Source organism: Hemiscyllium ocellatum, chromosome 9 (assembly GCF_020745735.1).
Source record: "Hemiscyllium ocellatum isolate sHemOce1 chromosome 9, sHemOce1.pat.X.cur, whole genome shotgun sequence".
NCBI lineage: Eukaryota > Metazoa > Chordata > Chondrichthyes > Orectolobiformes > Hemiscylliidae > Hemiscyllium > Hemiscyllium ocellatum.
In genome coordinates, this window is record NC_083409.1 from 35,941,015 (window position 1) to 35,963,479 (window position 22,465).

Consider the following 22,465-nt stretch of genomic DNA (forward strand, 5'->3'; position numbering starts at 1 on the left):
TGAGGTGTTCTTCCTCCAGTTGGCAGGTGGCTTTGATTTGGTGATGAAGGAGCCCCAGGATTCGTATGTCATTGAGGGAGTGTGTGAGGGGGAGTTGAAGTGGTCAGCCACAGGGCAGTAGTGTTGTTTGGTGTGTGCAGATCAGCGATATTACCTGAACTGCTCCACAAGTTGGCATCCTGTCTCCCCGATGTACAGGAAACCACATTGAGAGCAATGGATGCAGTAAATGAGGTGGGTGGATGTGCTGGAAAATCTCTGCCAGATTTGAAATGATCATTGAGAGCCTTTGATGGAGGTTTTACACCTCGTGTGGCATTAGGGGAAGGTGCTGGTTGTAGAAGGGGAGTTGATTGGGGCGGGGGGGGGCAGAAATGTGGACCTAACGGCAGAAGGAATGGTCTCTGTGATACACAGATGGGGTAGGGAGGGAAATAAAGTTTTGATGGTGAAGTCTGACTGTAGGTAGTGAAAATAGCAGAGGTGTGGGAAGTGGATGAGGTGCAATAGAGGGCATTGTGGGTGGGGAAATTGCAGTCCTTGAAATAAAAAGGGCATTTGGAATGTCCTGGAGTGGAATTGCTCCTCCTGAGAGCAGACATGGCAGAAGCGCAGAAATTGGGAGTAAGGGATTGTGTTTTTACAGGAGTGGGGGTTTGGGAGTTGGTGTAGTCAAAAAAGGTAGCTGTGGGAGTGAGTGGGTTTGAAATAGATAAAGCTTAAAGACAATATCCTACTGACTATTCCACAGAGTGAGTGTAAACTATCCCTTTCTCCCCTGAATTAATTGACACCTCCTTTCCCTTATAAGGATAAATTTACATGACCCACAAAACTGGACTGACGTTTGCATGTTGCCCGACCCAATCATATCCCTTCCACCCAGTGAGGGCAAAATGCAGACACACCAAACCACTCAAACTGGTGCCTCTTCCAGCATCGTATCCACAAGGACACACTGGCATCCCAAAACTTGAAACAAAAGATCACTTTCTGATATTTTCTCCACCATGCAAACAGGGTACACCGATGAAAGCGAGCACTGAGCCAGACCAGCTTCCCTTCCCAAAAGGAGACTGGCCCTGCCATAGTGTCACTCTTCTAATGCTGACCCCTCACGTCTTCATCAACCTCTTGTCCCCTCCCAACCCCTTTAAGAAATGAAATCTGGTTCAGAGCCGTATGCACCTCATCCACCTCTGATGCTAAAGCACCTCCTGCGCTGCCCATTCCTCTTCCTATTTGCCTCCCACCTCCAAATCCAGGCAAGTAGGAAAAGCACCAAAACAAAAGTTGGAATCCGAATATCTGAATAGAAAGGAGGTTCCGAAGCAGTACGACGCTGGCTTGCATACCATGAGACTGAGGAATGTTACATTTATTTTACTTGTAAAAATATCCTAAATAAAGATGGCTTTCTGGTGCCAGCCTCGAGTCGCCAGCTTTTTGAAACAGGTTACTGACTCCTCCAAGAATGAACCCATTTGAGAGTCCAGTTTGTGGTAAATAGTTGCAAACACCAGTTGATCAAATGCAAAGACATCACCAAATAAAGCTGGCTGTTTCACACACAAATATTATTAGTTCAGAGAAGACTGCACAGCTAGGTACATATTCATGTTAAATTGACAAAGAAGAAGAAATATCCATTTACTAAGATTTGGGAAGATTTCACTGCACATACAGACTTCTCGAATGACAGAAACTGGCCTCCTTTTGAAGTTGCTGATGCTTCAATAGTCTGATTGTTTTGAAAGTAAATAATGATGAGGGAACATACTCTTTATCAAAGTAAATTTATGTACATATACAGTATAGAAGGCATGAAGTTTCCCAGCAATTTCTTAAGGAACAATACATCCAATTATTCAGCAGAATGAATTTAGTTTTTAGTGACAACTCAACATTCTCTTCACTCTTCTCTCTTCATGTCATTATTCCATGTTAAAACTAGTACACTGCAGAGTTAGATCCTCTGCAAAATTATGCTTTACGAGGTATGGAATAAATCATATAGGGCAGTGCATCACCCAAGCCCTGTAAATATTGATGGCCTGCAAATGTACACTGGTTGCAGAATGAATCTAGTTTTCGCAGTGACACAAAGCATGCAATAATAGGAGGACCAGAGCTGGTCAGATTGCTTGATAAGGCCTCGTAGCTCTCAAACAGAATTCCAAACTGAATTGCCAAAGTTCCCAGTGTCAGACAGAGATCTGGAAATAGCTAGTCAAAGATAGAGAGCAAGAGGGAAATAAAGACAAGAGAAATTAAGAACAGGAAAGTAGAGGGAGAGAGAAAGAAAGAGATAATGAAAAACAAAGAGCTGCCCTCCTCAATTTTCGCTGACTTATTGCATAACTAACAAGGCCTATGTCAAGGTCTATAAAACAGATTGCCTTCCCAAGCTAGGGAAAGAAGCATGGCAGCAGGTGGTAGCAATGAAAATCGATGCCGTACCTGCGCCCTGTGAAGAACTGCTCAGAATTCCACAAGTAGCTAAAGGCAAATGATACATTTCTGAGAAAGGTTTTTAAATCAGTGAATCAACACAAGTTAAATATCAGACAGTTCAGCAGAAAATCATATTATTGCTTCAAAGAATTCAACACTTCCACAAAAGCCTATTATCGTACGTATGAAACATTGTTAAGAGTAATGTCAAAAACAAGATAATATTTTCTCACAATATTTAACAAAGATTTCAAAATAGAATCTGCCCCAATAGACAATTTATTTTTAAATTGTACAAGATAGCTTTTACAAAGTTTCTTTCATTTTAACTAAAATAAACAAACAAGCAGATTACTTGGGCGGCACAGTGGCTCAGTGTTTAGCACTGCTGCCTCAATTCCCACCTCAGGCAACTGTGTGTGGAGTTTGCACATTCTCCCTGTGTCTGCGTGGGTTTCCTCCAGGTGCTCCGGTTTCCTCCCACAGTCAAAAAAACGTGCAGGTCAGGTGAATTGGCCATGCTAAACTGCCTGTAGTGTTAGGTGCATTAGTCAGGGGTGAATGTTGCAGAATGGGTCTGGGTGGGTTGCTCTTCGGAGGGTCGGTGTGAACTTGTTGGACCGAAGGGTCTGTTTCTACACTGTAGGTAATCAAATCTAATCTAAGTAATCTAATTACTACCACTATGGGATTTATCTTACCTGGACAAAATATTCAATTTAATTTAAAAATAGCCATTAAATTTTTTAAAAATCAGAAGGTTTGCTTCTTTTAATATTAAAAGTACTACCTGAAAGGTCAGTGAATCTAACAGTATAACAAAGTATATTCTGGCATCATCACTGTCAAGACCAAAGCAAGCCTAGTAGTTCTGCAATTTATAATATTTAAAGTTGATTGTATAACTAAAATACAGTTTTGTAATTGTAGGTTATTCATAAAGTATTCAGAATCTGAATTTTGAAATCTTTTTATTAACAGGGTTTTTTTAAAACATTCTTTTGAATGTTTTAAGAGTTGTGCCTATAATTTTCAATGTAAATTTTATAACCAATTAAATTCACAAACATAAAACCTCAGCAAGGATAAACCATGCATAACTCAGCCTTAGAAACTTCCTTCGGTTCAGTGATACAAGTACTCACATTAGCAACCAATGTGTGCTACATTCAGCTATGTGCCCAGGAGCTAATTAAAGAGAGCAACCTGGGGAGCGGGGATTTAACAGCAGTACACCATCATCTGAACTGAGCACGCTAATAATTCTTTTGCACTAAACCCATCTAACAAGTAATCCATAGTATCGGCTGGTACATCGATTTAAGTCGCCCGACTATCATTCTTTAAAAGCAACATTACAGCTGATTCCAACAGTTTACTTACAGGTGAGACTGGTTAGGCCAGAATCATCTTTAATGTGCAGTTCTTCAGCCTGAAGATGCACTAAAAATGCATCTGGTCTCATCTTCCAAGTGTAAGTGAACATTATAATCAAAAGTCACTTCACTTCAAGCCCTCTCTCATGTGTTGCAATGAATAAATTATCCCTCACCATCTCACATTAGTGGGATAATTAGTTTACCAAGATGCGCTTTTATGTTGGACAAGCTGTTGCTTGGCTCGACCAACTTCCCCAAATCTTGATGTTATCCATGGAAGATTTTAGAGTTTTTTGTGTGTCTAACAGAGGTTCGTCTTTCAACACTTTCCATGAAGACACACTGATGGTGCTTTTTAAAAAAAAACATTGCATGGGATGTGGGCGATGCTTTTGTGACCTGCAATTATTATCTATTCTTAGTTGCCTTTAAGAAGTTTGTGGCAAACTGCCTTCTTGAACTCCTGCAGTACATTTGTTGTAGATAGACTCTCAATGCTATTGCACGGTGAGTTCCAGGACTTTGACCCAGAAACAGTGAAGGAAGGCAATATATTTCCAAGTCAGGATGCGAGTGGTTTGAAGGAGAACTCTCAGGTGGTGGCATTCCTTTGTCCTTCTTGCTGGCAGTGAGTTTGGAAGCTGCTGTCTAAGGAGCCTTGTAGATAATGCACACAGCTGCTACTGAATGGAGTGCCAAGCAAGCGGTCCTTTAAAATGGCACAACTCTTTCACAAGAGCAATATTTCCAGCACACAAACTCTACTAAAGTACAGACCTGAAAACGTGTTGCTGGTTAAAGCACAGCAGGTTAGGCAGCATCCAAGGAACAGGAAATTCGACGTTTCGGGCCAGAGCCCTTCTTCAGGCTCTGGCCTGAAACGTCGAATTTCCTGTTCCTTGGATGCTGCCTAACCTGCTGTGCTTTAACCAGCAACACATTTTCAGCTCTGATCTCCAGCATCTGCAGACCTCACTTTTTACTACTAAAGTACAGCAAAGTTTTCAACGTATCACACATAAATGTGTGCTAAAATAGCCCCAATTCATTTATAGCTTACTCACTTCAGTGATCTGAAGAAAACTGGTTCAATGAGTAGGCCATTCCTTCAAGCGACTACGATGAGAAACCTTCTGCAAGCAATTCTGGTTTTAAGATGTAGTTAATCTAGTTTTGGCCACATGTGCAAACACATTCATTTTACCAGTGAAACAAAGTCAACATGCCATTTTGTGCATTTTGATAGTGTGACACTGACAATGTTCAGTTTCTACCCTGCTGTTGTTAGAATACTGAATGGACTCAAACTCTTAACATTCACCTGTACCTGTGTTTTTGTTTTTGCTGCTATTTACCTATTATTTAAATATCTATGCTACTTAACTATGTGATCTGCCTGTATTGCTCGTAAGACAAAGCTTTTCACTGTGCCTCAGTATACATGACAATAAATTCAATTCAATCTTAAAACATTTACAAACTAAACTACGAGCATGTCAGCCAACAACAAATGATTGATTAGAAGCACCACATATGCACATGCAAACAAAGACTCACACAAAACAAAGACAAACGGGACATAGCTTTAAATTTAGGGGTGACTGTAGTAGACCCGCTGATGTTAAGGCCATTTAAATGAGCATTGGGCATTCATATGGATAATAATGGAACGGTGTATGTTAGATGGACATCAGGTTAATTTCACAAGTCGGCGCAACATCGAGGGCCGAAGGGCCCGTACTGTGCTGTAACGTTCTACATTCTCTTATTTGGGGAGGGGGGGGGGGTGAAATAAAGAGAAACACAGTTTGCATCATCAGTTCAAAATCACAAAGCAGATGAGTTAGTTCTATAATCCTTTTCCTTTCTTCAATGATGGTTTAATGTTTCTGCACATCAATGATCAGTCTGTGGTTTACTTGTTGTTTGATTGGACCTGGGGTTTTTCTTTTCCTATGAGCTTAATATTCCTTATTTTAGGAAGTCAATGTTGTTCTTCCCTGCTGTCTTGACACAAAGTTGGAGAAGTGAATTTTTCAGAGCAAGGAAACAGAGAGAGGTGTTGATGCTGCTAAGCTACTGGGGCTTGTCAGTTTTCATTTGCCTTCATAGAATCAGCATTAAACTTTAACCTGCCCAAAGGCGTGTTGCTATGCTGAGCTCTCCTGAACTCACAACAACTATGGTCTATGAAAAGCCTATCAAAGACTTACTGACCAAAATTCCTATGAACACACATAGGTGGCCCCAGATTATCTGGGCAAAGCATTGCCTAAAACAACATTGTTTCATATACATAGGTTAGCTTCACCTGATTTTCCAAAGTTGCAACTAACTTAGTGTACCTTTAAAGCATATCTTTTTCTCATTTTCAATCCACAGTCCATAAAAAAAGATATGGTCTCTTACAGAAGTATAGCTTCCGTATTTTTTGTTAACTAAGAATTATTTAAGTATCGGATGAGTGCACCACCTTACTTGATTACACTCAATAAAATCGGATATTATTTATAATTCAGTGTCCCAGTCCAACCTATGATGCATCTTTGCAAAACCTGAAGCACTTGAACTCATTGAAAGTGTTAAATTAACCCCTTCAGACATCAGGTGGATTTAACCAAATTGAAATTACCTAAATTACATAGCCTGCATTTGAAACTTACATTATCATTCACTACCTCCAATTTCTTATGTTTTTAAAAAAGCAATATCCAGCATGTTATACATTAAAAAATGTGGATTCCACTTTACATAAAACTCAAACTAGGAAATTCTCACAAGTAGAACAGAAATTCAATCCAAAACCCAACACTTAGTAGAGTTCTATATTGCATGTCAATGCTGAAATTGAGCATTAAAACAATGAAAACTTCAACACAATCCTGACTACAATCTACTCAATCCAAACACTAAGTTAGATAATCTTGTATTTCAATTTGAGCACTAATCTCTCTGGTTTTCTGTGTATTCCATTATGCTTAATTGAATTATCCAGTAATTTGATTATCAAATGTAATATAAGCATCAAGATTATCGAAGGCATAGTGTGAAGTACTCAGATCTGGACAACATGGTTTCAGAATTCCTTATCGTCCTGGAGGTTCTTTCCTCACCATTTAGGATGGAGTAATGAGAAAGCCAGGCAAAGTTTGCTCTAATTTTTATCACAAAATTAAGAATTTTTGGCTTCGGTACTGAACGACTATTTCCTTCTTAGTGTTTTCTCTCCCTCGTGGAGGTCCAATTGTACAAATGCAGTCAATATTTTAAGCACCTGTCCCTTTAGCCGCATGAACCATGATTTTATGTTACCGTGATTGTGAGAAGTACTACAGACAAACAAAATACTGCCGACACTTTGTATTTGCAAGCGTAATATTTTCAGAAAGTCAGGAGATAGCTTCTATCAATGAACAGATTAGGGTTTAAATCTGGGACTTTGAGTTCCATGGTTTGTAAGCACACTAATACTCAGTTCACCGACAGAGATACAACAGCCTCCATTTGTTAGCTATGAATCTGACTCTTTTCCACCATTCAATCTTTTATTATCCCTTTGACAACATAACCACTGCACAGCAGTCTCATGTGCGAATACCACAAACCCAATTATCCAAAACCATACTGGGCACTCCGGTTACTGTTCAATCAAAATTATAAATATGGTTTATGTAAAATTAAACACATTCTTAACTTTTAACTAAAATTAAACATAATACAATTTCACTTTTGATGACAAGTTTGACTAATAGGGGTTAGCACCTAGCACAGAAATATTTTTCATTAGAAAAAAAGAATTTAACAATGAGATAGCAACAGTGAGTTACTTGTAGGTCTGGCAGATCGTTTTGTTTTCGTATTTTTCAAGCTGAATAAATCTTTTGACTTACAACTATTCACTGCGACTCCTCATCCATGTGATGAGAGCTAGCTAGGTTTGCTGAGAACATGACATTTTCTGTAAAAGGTTCCTTGTAAGGTGATTACTGTTTGGATTATACTAATGCCCCATTCACATTGCATTTACTTTATCTTGCTAAAATGCCCAGAAAATAGGATGCCAGATTTAATTTCATTTTCTGCTTAGAAGTAAAAAAAGCTCACACCGACCCAACACACGGGGGAATTTCTACCTTAGAATCTCACACTTGTGGATTGGCCATCTTCAAAAGGGATGAATATCGATCCTTGTGTACAATCAGTAAAGTTGCTATAGTCCTTGGGGACCACGGAGTGGCTCTCTCATTAGACCAAGACAGTTGGTTTGCGATGCAGAGTGACAACAGCGCGACTTCCATATGTGCTTCTCATTCCTGCCTGAGGCCTGACAACACTCAGGTTAAACTCACACCAGTCATCTATCTCTAACAGAGAGCAGCCCTATGGTCCTCCAGGACTTTGGAGTCTTTACACGTACAATGAGCAATGCTCTCCACCACCCCCTAGGTGATGAGTTACCCCCATTAGTACAGGTGTCCAAACATTTTACTGAGGTTTAGTTAACCATTATCTCAGAATCCTGAGTCTTCCAGGTAAAGTGAAAGATGTCAAGAAACAAGAAAAAGGAACATGCAGTGCAATGTGTTTGAAATGGATGACCAGGGTATTTATAGAATTAAGTCACAGGAAACAGGATGATCAACTATCAGGAATTATCTGATATCGTTACAGGCCAACAAAGAAATTCAACAAATACCATGAAATTACAAGGATAAAGGCTGACAGCATCAGAAAGAGTTTTAGTTATTTTATAAAGTGATACGTGGAGAAGATCCTTTCATCACAACACAGTGCTTTCCAGATTTGATAAAGGTCACCGATCTGAATTGTTGGCTAAAGTCTTCCAATTTTTATTTGCAAATGTGATGGTAGGTGCCCATCACCACAAGCTGAAAACCCACCAGTCCTGCACTGCAATAATCAGGCACTTATAATGGGTCATCCATGGGTTTTTCAATGCATCACACCCTGGGACAGTGATGTCTCACAACCCTGCTGTATCGAACAGCACTGCCCCAGAGGTGCTGATAGCTCAATATTGCCAAGGTGTAGGAGCAGCAGGCAAGGTGACATTTCAGGGGCAGGAGATATTACTGAGTGCAGGCTACAGGCACAGGGGTTGGAAACAAGGGCAGAGACGCATTCACACACACACAAATGGCTGCCACTACTCACTGTTGTCTCGAAACTGGGTACACAGTTCATAGAATCTCTACAGTTTGGAAGCAAGCCATTTGGCCCATCGAGTCCACCGATCCTCTAGAGTGACCCACTGTATCCCTATAATTCTGCATTTCCCATGGCTAATCCACCTCGCCCGCACATCCCTGGACACTATGAGCAATTCAGCATGGCCAATCCATCCATCCTGCATAGCTTTGGACTGTGGGAGGAAACATAGGCATCCAGAGGAAACCCATGCAGACACAGGGAGAACATGCAAACTCCAGAAGAGAGTCACCAGAGGGTGGAATCAAACCAGTGTCCCTGGTGCTGTGAGGCAGCACTGCTGACCACTGAGCCACCCCTAACTGTGACAGTGGCTGAAAGAGACCCTTATGTGGTAATCAAGTGACCACTTAAAACCTCAACTGGTAGTACGCCAGGAAGGTGCAGTTTGGGCCTTCCCTGCCAGAGGTTAATTCCTATGTTGTCAGGAAAACAGTGGATTCTTCCTGACATGATTCTAACATAATCCTTCCATTCTGCAACCTTCCCTGCTGCTTCACATGAGCAGGGAACTCAATTTCTTTCTTCACAGATGCTACTTGATGTGTTGAATGTTTCTACTATCTTATTTGCATCTCTACAAGGAAGTTTACTTGGCTCAGCCATCTGCACAACACATGTGAAACATTTAAGTTACTGTTCTCAAATAGAAAATGGCCTGGTTCTGCCCAGCCTGCCATTTCAATAGATTTGCAGGATAATTCATGAGTCGCCACTGTCTCAGTACAATGCTTACCTTTCATGACTCAATGTCGTATGAATTGGCATTGGCACCACCACTTCCATTTCCTCCTGCTCACCCGGGCAACCCTGCAGATAGATCAATTGAAGCTCTTCTGAACCCTTGTAGGTCACATCCTTCCAGTTCCTGGCTTCAAAATCATAAAGGAACTGGTTAGCTTGAACACACTGACAGGAATCATCTGTTTCTCAGAGTAGAATCTTTGAACAAAAGGGAAATAGGAGAAGAATAATCTTCTACATTCCGCATGCGAAAATCAGCCTACAAATCAAATCTTCGCTTATATTTTGGAAATAAAGTCCAACCGTTAAAAATAAAATCACACTTATTTTACTACTTGCAACGTTTTCCTTTCAAAAGTCTGCCACCACAACATGTCCAAACAAGAACATCAGTTTAGTGCAAAGCATGAATAGTTTTGCTCAACACAAAGATTAAAGGGAAAATAATGTTGGGCAGGAGAGGATTCAAACCCAAACTGTCAGAGATAAATATTACAAAATTCAGAGCATCTGAGGAGAGCAAAAAACCGAGTTAACATTTTGAGTCCAGTGACCCTTCATCAGAACTGAAAGCAGATGATGACTTAGGGTGGGGGAGTAAGTAGAATATATGGAGACGGTGCTGAGAAAGATAGAGATAGAGAGAAAGAAATAAAAATGAAAACAAAAGAATTGCTGCTGATAAACCAAGTGGGAGATAAATGCTGAATAGGCGCTCATGGGAAGTGTGAATAGTTGAAAATGGGTTGGCTCTGCTGTGAGTAACCCATACAGAACAGAAGCGTGCAGTTTGGGGAAGGATAACGAATATGGAGGAGAGTATTCATGCTGCGAGTCCTGAAAGCTGAAAGATACCTTAGCAGAAGATGAGGTGTTGTTCCTCCAGTTTGCATTGAGCTTCAATGAAGCACCTCAGCAGGCCTTACACAGAAATGCTGGCATGGGAACCCAGTGGTGCATTGAAGTGGTAGGCAGCCGGAAGCTTGGGGTCATTTTTATGGACTAAGTGGTCACCCAGTCTGTGTTTCATCTCCTCATTGCAGATTGTAGGTCATTTTTGGGATTGATGGGCGTAATTTGTCGAGCGCCACAAGGACAAATGCTGGACATGAACTATTTACAAATTATAGCCAAGATGTAGGTCAGGCTTCAGACTGTAATATATCTTAGTTTTTGAGTCATCGAGATGTACAGCATGGAAATAGACCCATCGGTCCAACTCGTCCATGCCAACCAGATATCCCAACCCAATCTAGTCCCACCTGCCAGCACCTGGCTCATATCCCTCCAAACCCTTCCTATTCATATATCCATCCGAACGCCTTTTAAATATTGAAACTGTACCAGCCTCCATCACTTCCTCTGGCAGCTCATTCCATACCCGTATACCCTGTGTGTGAAAATGTTGCCGATTAGGTCTCTTTTATATCTTTCCCCTCTCACCCTAAACCTATGCCATCTAGTTCTGGACTCCCCCACCCCAGGGAAAAGACTTTGCCTATTTATCCTATCCATGCCCCTCATAATTTTGTAAACCTCTATAAGGTCACCCCTTAGCCTCTGACACTCCAGGGAAAACAGCCCCAGCCTGTTCAGCCTCTCCCTATAGCTCAACTCCTCCAACCCTGGCAACATCCTTGTAAATCTTTTCTGAACCCTTTAAGTTTCACAATATCTTTCCAATAGGAAGGAGACCAGAACTGCACGCAATATTCCAACACTGGCCTAACCAATGTCCTGTACAGCCGCAAAATGACCTCCCAACTCCTGTACTCATTACTCTGACCAATAAAAAAAAGCATACCAAATGCCTTCTTCACTATCCTATCTACGTGCGACTCCACTTTCATGGAGCTGTGAACCTACACTCCAAGGTCTCTTTGTTCAGCAACACTCCCTAGGACCTTACCATTAAGGTGTATAAGTCCTGTTAAGATTTGCTTTCCCAAAATGCAGCACCTCGCATTTATTGGAGTTAAACTCCATCTGCCACTTTTCGACCCATTGGCCCATCTGATCAAGATTCTGTTGTAACCAGAGGTAACCCACTTCACTGTCCACTACACCTCCAAATTTGGTGTCATCTGCAAGCTTACTAACAGTATCTCATATGCTCACACCCAAATCATTTATGTAAATGACCATAAGTAGAGAACCCAACACCGATCGTTGTGGCACACCACTGGTCACAGGCCTCCAGTCTGAAAAACAACCCTCCACCACCACCCTCTCTGTCTTCTACCTTTGAGCCAGTTCTGTATCCAAATGGCTAATTCTCCCTTTATTCCGTGAGACATAACCTTGCTAACCAATGTTCCATGTGGAACCTTGTCGAACATCTTACTGAAGTCCATATAGATCACATCTACTGCTCTGCCCTCATCAATCCTTTTTGTTGCTTCTTCAAAAAACTCATTCAAGTTTGTAAGACATGATTTCCCACGCACAAAGCCATGTTGACTATCCCTAAATCAGTCCTTGTCTTTCCAAATACATGTATATCCTGTCCATCAGGATTCCCTCCAACAACTTGCCCACCACTGACGTCAGGCTCACTGATCTATAGCTCCCTGGCTTCTCCTTACTACCCTTCTTAAACAGTGGCACTACATTAGCCAACCTCCAGTCTTCTGGCACCTCACCTGTGACTATTGATGATACAAATATCTCAGCAAGAGGCCCAGCAATCACTTCTCTAGCTTCCTATAGAGTTCTAGGGCACACCTGATCAGGTCCTGGGGATTTAGCTATCTTTATGCGTTTCAAGACATCCAGCACTGCCTCCTCTGAAATATGGACATTTTGCAAGGTGTCACCATCTATTTCTATATCCTTTTCCACAGTAAATATGGATGCAAAATACTCATTTAGTATCTCTCCCATTTTCTGCAGCTCCACACTTCTGATGATACAAATCTCAGTGAACATTATTACGAGAATGTAAAAGGGATGATAGCAGTTGATCAAGTACAAAGATGTGGGGAAGTGTGCAATTATTCACCTTGATAGGAAAAATGAAAAAGAAATTGACAAAAATTGAGGAATCTGTCATTGTTGGGATTCAGAGAGCTGTGGGCAATCTTATAGACAAATCATTGATGCTTAGCATACACTTACAGCAAAACAATAGGAAAGGCAAATTATAGGTTAGCTCCTATTATGGAGGCTTAGAGTATTAGAATAAGTGGTCTTGGTGCAATTACATAAGACTTTAGTGAGACCACAATGGAACTATAATGTGAAGTTTTAATCTTCTTACCCAGCAAAAGATTCACTTTCTTAATACAAAATGCAACAACGATTCTATAGTTTGATTGCTGGGATGAAAACGTTGACCAAGATCCACCCTGTCTAGGAAATACATCACAGTTCCTTTGCTGTCGCTGGGTCAAAATCCTGGAATTGTCTTCCTAAGGGCACTGTGGTTCAACTTACAGCATGTGGGCTGCAGTAGCTCATAGCTGAAAAAGTGTTGCTGGAAAAGCGCAGCAGGTCAGGCAGCATCCAAGGAACAGGAAATTCGACGTTTCGGGCACAAGCCCTTCATCATCACCAACTTCTCAAGGGAAGCTACAGAACAGCAAATAAATGCTGGCTCAGCTGGCAATGCCCATGCAGCACAAGCGAATAAAAATGATTTATTTACTGTCACCTGTATTTTGTTATAAAATAGCAGAGAGTGTAGAGGTCTGAGGAGGTGACAGAGAAAGAGATCGGTGAAGGGGTTCTGGAGAAGCTTAGGGAGATAGGAATGGGTATATTGGCTGGAGGAAGATATAAAGATCGGGACAGGTATAGGAGTCTATATTCTCTGGAGTGCATTGGAACAATAAGTTATTTTCTTCAAATGGAAAAGTCTTCGAGAGTTTCTCAGGATCAGTGCTATGAGGCTCCTTACCCTAGGTGGAGAGGCTAGAACTAAGTCTCCGGAGAAGGGGCCACACATCTTGGACTTAAGGAGAAATATTTTCATGCGATATCGTAGCATTCGAATTGTCTGCTCCTCAGGATTATGTCAATGAATAGATATTTGGTCACCCAAGGCAATCAAGGGATAAAAAGTCAGTACAAGAATGTGGAGTTGATATAGAAGTTCAGCAACAAATGGAATTGATCCTGGTGAAGATTTATGTGGCCTTATGGCATATCCCTGTTCCTATCATTACTCTCCTTATATTAACTAGTCATATAATCAAGTTGCTCAGAACAGGGTTACTCCCTGCTAAATCAAAGTATTCAAGTAGGAACAGGAGTTGGCTATTCAGCCCCTGGTATCCTTCCCCAACTCAATTAAACCACAACTTGTACATTAGTTACATTTACCTTAATTAGCTACATATCCTATGATATCCACACCCATTAAAACCCATTAAGTTCAGTCTTATAAAGTTTCACCTTGCCCATCTTACATAGCATACTAGGGGAAGAGACCCCCGACTTCATACTTCTCTGTGTGATGAAGTACTTTCTCACCTGCCTGCCTCTCATTTTAAAGATCACAACTCCTCATTCTGTTTTTAAATCCGTTCCCTGCACTCCACCAAAGGACCAGTTTTCCTGTATCTACCTACCAAATCTTTTAAATGTTTTAAACACCTCGCTTACATCAGCTCCAACCCGCCCAAACAATCTGTTAAGGTAGAAAGCTTGCAAACCAGGTTTAGATAGCCTGCCCTTATAATCTATGCATCCAATCACTGTGAATCTGCACTATAACCTCACCAAAGGTCAATATATCCTGAAATGGGTAATGCCTGAAATGTGATTGCTGTTTCTAGATAGGGTCTATATAAGTAGCAGGATTTGCTCTTTAGGAGGCAATTCTTCCCTCCCAGGAGGGTGGTCAGCGAAACATCACAAAGAGCAAATAGTTTAGCTTGCTCCCTTATGACGTCCTTATCAATTAAGTGTTGGACAAGAATATCCACTGGGGACTTTCTTGATTTGCCAGCAATTAAGGCCCTAAGTAATTAATTGATTTCCACATGAGAATCTCAAGTCATCACCACTCCCAACAGCAGACAAGAGCAGTAGCTATTATCCTAACTAGAGACTAGGCCAGTTTGGTGGCTGTGACCTTCATTTGCACCAATCTGGGGACAATCAGGAGGTGAGGACAGAGTGCAAGGAGGTGAAAGCCACTTCCCTGCCCTTGTGTCCGAAACCCTCACCATAAGATGCGGAAGTAAACGTTCTCATTCTCTCTGCTGGATTTTCCTAAAGACTAGGGATCAACTGACTGTCTCTAAGACGCACAGCTGGCAGCCTACGATTCATCCGCAACTTATGGCAAGACAGAACTCCCCTGTAAAGGTGTGCGATTCACCGAGAAAGTAAGCACTGCAGATGTTGGAGAGCAGTCAAAGTGTGGCACTGGAAAAGTACAGGCGGTAAGGCAGTGTCAGAGGAGCAGGAGGATCAACTTTTCAAGCATAAACTCCATCAGGAATTGGGGGGGGGGCTGAGACAAATAGGAGGGGAGGTGGGGATGGGGTTAAGGTAGCTGAGAATACGATAGGTAGATGAAGTTGGGGTGAAGGTGATTGGTCAGAGAGAAGGGTGGAGCAGATAGGTGGGAAGGAAGATGGTTTTATCTGGGATAAGGTGGGAGGAGGGGAAATGAGTTAACTGGAGATCACTCTGGTGAGATTACTCAATGGGGTGCAGCAGTGAGTTAGTTGTAACTGCATATGCCTGCCCCTGCCCTTAAGACTAAAAATTAGAAGATTACAGCTATGGATTTTATGCACTTTTCTGATACTCTACTTTGTTTTGTTGTAAACAATTTGTAAATGCACTATCATTGTTTCAAAATTCCTACTTTCAGTATTTAAGTTAATTGATAATGATTGGCCTAACAAGGGACTGCTTCGATGCTCCTCATCACAGCACTTTATCGAACATCATTACATACAGACACAGCAAGTAATGCTAAATTTAAACAGAAAATTTACAAGTAATTGAGAAATTAAGAATGTGATCATTATCACATGTTGGGTCTTTTATTTTAGTATAATTCCACACAAAAATTGTTCCCTTGCTGTGCTAAAGCTCAGATAAGTAGATTTTTTTTTCACTTCAGCATTACAGTCAAACATTGTTCATGAAGGTCAGATTGTTTAGAAATTTTCAGCACTCTGCAAAGAACATTGAAGACCTAGCAAATCCTACAGCACAATCAGAAGGATTACAGTGTCATGAAGATTACATCAAACACAAGAAATCATAATTTGGCTGCTAAAATGTTATTTTAAATCGCTCAGAATGCAGAATGTTAAATGCTTTCTGCAACAGTAGAGATGAATGCCACATAACTGTGATCTCGGGAACCTTGTCTTTCAATCTAAAGCGATGTTAAGAAACAGCATGATGAAGTAGTTAGAAACAATCAGCATTAAAATCAATCATTTTCAAATGGCTATTTGCTCATTTTTCCTAAATTGTCATACTAGTACCAGGAAGCTGCAATGTTAAAATGCCAACAGGGTAGTTATATGGCAATGATCAGAACATATTAGAATAAAGTTGCATCACCCTGTGGGTGCAATTTCTCCCTCGACCCAAATAGGGAAGCAAAGGCATGACAGCTGCTATACACGTTTCCAACAAAGGCACAGAGCTGGAAGGTTATGAGAACAAACATTTGTTGAGTACTTCTGCAAAAAAATCACCACAACATACATGCAGGTGAGGATGCCCATTGGTTCTTCTTAATTGATTCATCCAAAACAATTCCTCCATTTACATGCTATTGAAATAATTCCAGAGTTCATCACTCTGCCCAGACATCCATTCCAAGCACAGATTACATTTTTTTCCTGATATCAGTTCCTAAAATTTGAATCCTTGGTTTACTCCCTCTGCTTACTTTGAAATAGTATATTCCAATTGAACTGTATTATACACCTCCATAAAATGTGCTCTCAAATAACTCCTTTGCAGGCTGAAGAGTCCTTCCTGATTGTAAAGAAAATAACTTACATAATCATAATACTCTGATAAAGAGTCATCTAGACTAGAAATGCTAGCTTGCTCTCTCTCTATGGATGCTATCTGACCTGCTGTGACCTCCACCATCTGTGTTTTCAGTACATGTTCATAATGTCTGACTCAGTGGTTAGCACTGCTGCCTCAAAGCACCAGGGTCCGAGGTTCGATTCCAGCCTCGGGCGACTGTCTGTGTGGAGTTTGCACATTCTCCCAGTGTTTGCATGGGTTTCCTCCCACAATCCATAGGTATGCAGGTTAGGTGAATTGGCCATGCTAAATTGCCCATAGTGTTAAGGTGCATTAGTCAGAGGGAAATGGGTCTGGGTAGGTTACTCTTCGGAGGGTCGGTGTGGACTGGTTGGGCCGAAGGGCCTGTTTCCACACTGTAGGGAATCTAATCTAATCATATCCAAAAAGCATTTTCCAGCCAATCAAATGCTTCTGAAGTGTAGTAACTATAGTGACATAGGAATTGTGCAATGCAATTTACAAATATTATGTGCCCTAAGACAACAATTCAAGAACTAATTTGGTAATTTGTTTTAGTGGTGCTGGCTGAGAGACAAATATTAGTCAAGACACCAGGAGTACTTCCTGCTTCTGTTTGAATAGCGTCTTAGGATCTTTTACTTTCACCTGAGAGTGAGAATGGGGTCCCAGTTTATCATTCACAAGTAAGCACTGACAATGCAGGACTTCTCAGCGGCATATACAATTACATTCTGGGAAACTTTTGTAAAAGCCCTGGAGCTGTTCTCTACACTCCTTTGCTCTAAAGTTTCCGCAGAACTGAGAAATTATATTCAGGTCGAGATCTGACAACAGTACCACATGACTTCCTTTCATTTGTACTCTATTAGGTAGTTCAGCATTTTACTGAGGATAATCTACATTGCTTGGATATATTGTGTGTTGAGTTTACCAGGGCTAATCATTTCAGCAATTTTTCAGCATGGAATTTGAGAAGGTGGTTACGCATTTTGTGTGGACATGTTAATGCACTGATGTGGTTCAGTGCAACTGGCTTCAAACGAGCAAAGTTCGACATACAAAGCGATTCCTGTTCAATGGGTCTTTTGTACAGAACGGTATTTGTGTTTCAATTCAGTGGTTTGTATATGTAAAACTCAGCAAACAGGTCAGATGTGTTTTTAATGAGTTAAACGCTATTCTGATAACCAACATACTCCCAAGAATACTGCTGCACGCTGTATATTTAACCCATATTAACAATACTGAGTTATCATAAAGCAAAAGTTCCACGCAGTCCCTTGACACTCAACTCTGTTAGCCATGAGGTATTCCTAATCCCAACGCCACAGGCTGAGTTTCTGGAGTTGTAAACTCGGACATGGTAACAGTGAAGTTTGAATTGAGTTTCAACATGGTCAGGTTTTCTTTTTGTCAGCCATGTGGTTCTCTGACACCCGATTTCTGCAACAAACGCAGCCTCTAAAAAGGTGAGTCTGTCCTTTCGCTTTCTGCAGACAAATCAGTACTTTTCAACCTCCAAGGTCGCCACCACTACCACCCCCTTCTCCAACAAAATTCATCAACTACTCTTTACTCCCTCACCCTAACCAATTTTCATTCTGGGTTAACATAAAATCCAAGGCAATAAAATGGGGTCACGTTGGGAAAACATTTGGGGAACACCACTTTACACTGGTTATTGCTTAATCGTTAACATAAATATAAAATATGCTGTTTCTTTGTCCAACCTCATCTACTTGACACCAGAGATTTAATTGGAATACGACTAAATGGGCAAGTACGTCCGAGGTTTCATTAAAATTTCATTCAGCTACACTCAGCAGGGTATTCATGGGACTCAGTATCCCCAATATCAAAACAGATTGGGGGTGGGTTGGGTCACATGAGAAGAGAAATCAGGATTACTCCAGCCACATTACTCTTTTCAAGTCCCAGTCTCCTCAAAGGATTTTCTTGAAGCCTCTGTTTTTGGTCATCCTTCCCTTTTATGTCAGTTTCCATTTATCAAAGATTCTGCCTTAGTAAGTGTTTTGTTTTTTTGACCCTTGGTTAAAAGTTTGAAAACATTTCACATTGCGTGAAGTTGGTGTGATGCATCTTCCATATACTCAGAAGGTCACATTACAATAATAGCTGCAATGATACTCCACCTAGGGACAGACTGACTACTATGAAAACCTGACATCAAAAATTACTGAATTATTGTGAAGATAGAATGTCACGGGAAAACATATTAGGGATTGAGAATTTGCAATCAATACGTCAAATTAATAGATTGTATAATTTTGAGTGCTGCCCTAAATAATCAATGCTCTCTCCCTGTCACTGGCCATTTCAAATTCATCTGATTCCAGCTGTGACCAGTCTTGAGCTTTCTGAACTTTCAATACATTTTAAAAAGAGAAGTAAATGTCTAATTAAGAGACATGCAAGGATACAAAAAAGAAAAATTAAAAGGCATTGCTCACTTTATCAATTCCTTGCATTGGTTTATAATTCATACTTTTCACAACTTGTATGTGTGTCGTAGCTTTAAATATCGGGTAAAACATAACTTTTTTTTCAATGAAGCTGAATTCAAGCTCAAGGAATGTGGTCTTCTCTTTCCATTTGCAACCCTCTAGTCTTAATAGTTAAAAAAAAGCTTCAAGCCTTAACAATGAACACCACTTTCTCTTTAGCAGTTCATATTCAAATCTAAATGGATACAGAGGGGAGATGACAGGCTGGATTTGGATGGGAACTTCAATTGGAATGCAATGCTGGTCCAGCCCCCTTGTTTCTGCCTGCTTTTCTCCAAATTGCCAGTTTTTCACGTTTTCAGTCAACATTCCTTATAAACTGCTCGGCAGCCACTCCAATGTCCTATGCACGGTGAATGGTGAGAGCGTGCCAATAGTCGCATTGACCTCAGATTCCAGAAGTCACTGCTGTGCTTGGAGACCCACGTAGCATGTAAGAAAATTAGAGGGAAAGCTGCTTTCAATACGATGTGTCACCTGCACCACAAACAGCTCTGGTTTCTTTTGTTATGCCATTTATCATATCATGCAAATATTATTTCTGTACTTTTTCATCTGCTGGTCAGTAATACGCACCACAGGTCATTCTATTCCCTTACACGCAAGTATGCAACCTCCCTTCCTTTGTTTTGGTCATTAGTGATTCTTCCAGTTGTGATCGAGGATCCACATGCAAAACACTCACTATTCTCTACACTGCTGCTGACTGGACTGCTGCATATTTCCAATATTTCCTATTACCATTTAAGCTTTATAGTACTTTTGCTTGGATACATACCCTACATTCATTGATTCAGAAGTAACTGACACTGCTATTCAAACATAGGAGCAGGAGTAGGCCAATCTACTTCCTCATGTCTGCTCCGCCATACAATAACGTCAGAGCTGGTCTGACTGTAATCTCAAGTCTACATTCCTGCCTCCTCAATAACTTTTCTTCTCCTTGTTTAACAGAAATCTTTGCCTGAAATTTTGCTTCAGTCACCTTTTCAGGAAGAGTTCCAAAGATTCCGAAATATCAACATTTATCTTTTTTTTTAAAAACAATGGGTATCCTCTTATTTTGAAACAGTGATCCCAAATTCTAGATTCTCTCATAATGGGGAAACATCCTGTTCACATCCAAAATGCCAAGCGCCTCAGAATTTGGCAAGTCATCTCTTCCTCTTCTAAACTCCAAGCATGTGCAATGTTCCCCAAGACAATCTGCTCATTCTAGTAATGTTTCTTTGAGGTGCCACCAAAGCACTCACCCCTTTCTTAAATCAGGTGACCAATACAGTACACCGTACTCCAAATGTGGTCAGCCCAGAGCCTTGTACGTCCTCAGCCGTGTATGTCTGCTTCTGTTTTCATGCATTCTTGAAATGGCTCTCCTTTGTTGAACTTGCTTGTCACCTCCTGAAACAATTTTAACAGATTTGTCAGGCATGACCTCCCCTTTACTAAGTCATGCTGACTCAGCCCTACTTTACTATGCACTTCCAAGTACTCCACAAACTATTCCTTCATAATGGACTCTAAAATTTTATCAACAACCAAGGTCAGGCTAACCAGCCCATAGATTCCTGTCTTCTGCCTCTCTTCCTTCTTAAACCGGGGTGTTATATTAGCCACTTCCCAGTCCTCCAGTACCGTCCCGGACTTCAGCGATTCCTAAAAGATCACCAACACCTCTACAACCTCCTCAGCAATCTCCTTCATACCTCCAGTCCTGGTGATTTATCCACACACAGATTTTTCAGCTTCTCCTTAGTGATAGCCACTACAGTCACATCTGCCTCCTGACTCTCTTGTAGTTCTGGGATGCTACTGGTGTCTTCCACTATGAAAATTGATGCAAAGTACCTATTCAGTTCCTCTACCAATTCATTGTTCCTATTACTACATCTCCAGCCTAATTTTCCAGCAACCCAATATCCACTCCACTTTTGCCTCGGTCTTACCTTTTGAATATCAAAAAAAGTTCTTGTAATCTTTTATATTGCTAACTAGCTTGCTCTCATATTTCAACTTCTCCTCCCCACCCCCCACCCCCAATTGCTTTTTTAGTTATCGTCTACTAGTTTTGAAAAGGCTTTCCATTCCTCTGGCTTCCCACTAATTTCACCACATTGTATACTTTTTCTTTTGCATTTCTGCGGTCACTGACTTCCCTTGGCAGCCATGATTGGCTCATCCTCCCCCTAATATGTTTCTTCTTCCTTGAAATAAATTTCTGCTGTGCCATCTGAATTACCTCCAGCAGCTCCTGCCATTGATGTTCCACTAGTTTCCCTGCTAGGTTTCCCTTCCTGATCAGCTATCCCCTCATGTCTTTGTACTTACCCTTACCTATGTAATACCATTACATCTGCTTCAAGAAAAGATGTGCTGGCATTGCAAGGGGTCCAGGAGAGGTCTAAAGAATGATCCTGGGAATGAACAGCTTGTTATATGAGGTGCTTTGAGGATTCGGTGTCTCCATACTAGACGGAGTTTAGAAGGACGAGGGGGATCGGATTGAAACTTACAGGATACTGAGGAGCCTGCACAGAATGAACATGGAGAAGATGTTTTCACTTCTTGGAGAGGCTAGGACCTGAGGGCACAGCCTCAGAGTGAAAGGGTGACACTCAAAGCAGATAAGGAGGAATTTGTTTTCAGCCAGAGGGTGGTGACTCTGTGAAACTCATTGCTGCAAAGTACTGTGGATGCCAAGTCATTGAATGTATTTAAGACAGAGATAGGTACTTAGATTATTGAGGATATCAAGGATTACAAGGAGAGAAGGCAAGAGAATGGGGTGGAGAAACATTGGTCATGATCGAATGGTGGAACAGACTCAATGGGCTAAAAGGCCGAATTCTACTCCTGTATCTTTATGGTCAGTGCCCTGTATAATTGAAGCATATGTCCTTACTTTTCAATTCACCTTGTAATAAGTGATAACATTGTTAACTTTCCTCATTATTTTCTGTGTACTAACATACAAGAACACCAAGGTCTTTCTGCATCTCAAAAGATCTGCAGTCTCTCACCATTTAGATAGTATGCTTCTTTATTATTCCTCCTACCAGGACAGCTTCCCATTTTCCCATGTTGTACTCACTTTTACTACACCTTCACCCACTCACTTTACCTATCAGTATCTTTCTGTAGCCTCCTTACGTC

General features: G+C 41.0%; 1 protein-coding gene across 1 annotated transcript in view; it reads right to left on the reverse strand.

Annotated features, from left to right (window-relative positions):
- The window catches only part of tsen15 (TSEN15 tRNA splicing endonuclease subunit), a 64,798-nt gene that overhangs the window by 29,332 nt on the left and 13,001 nt on the right, over window positions 1–22,465 (reverse strand). Inside the window, exon 3 of the mRNA XM_060829675.1 lies at window positions 9,799–9,934. Coding sequence (XP_060685658.1) covers window positions 9,799–9,934 — 136 coding nt within the window. The remainder of the gene's footprint in view (window positions 1–9,798; window positions 9,935–22,465) is intronic.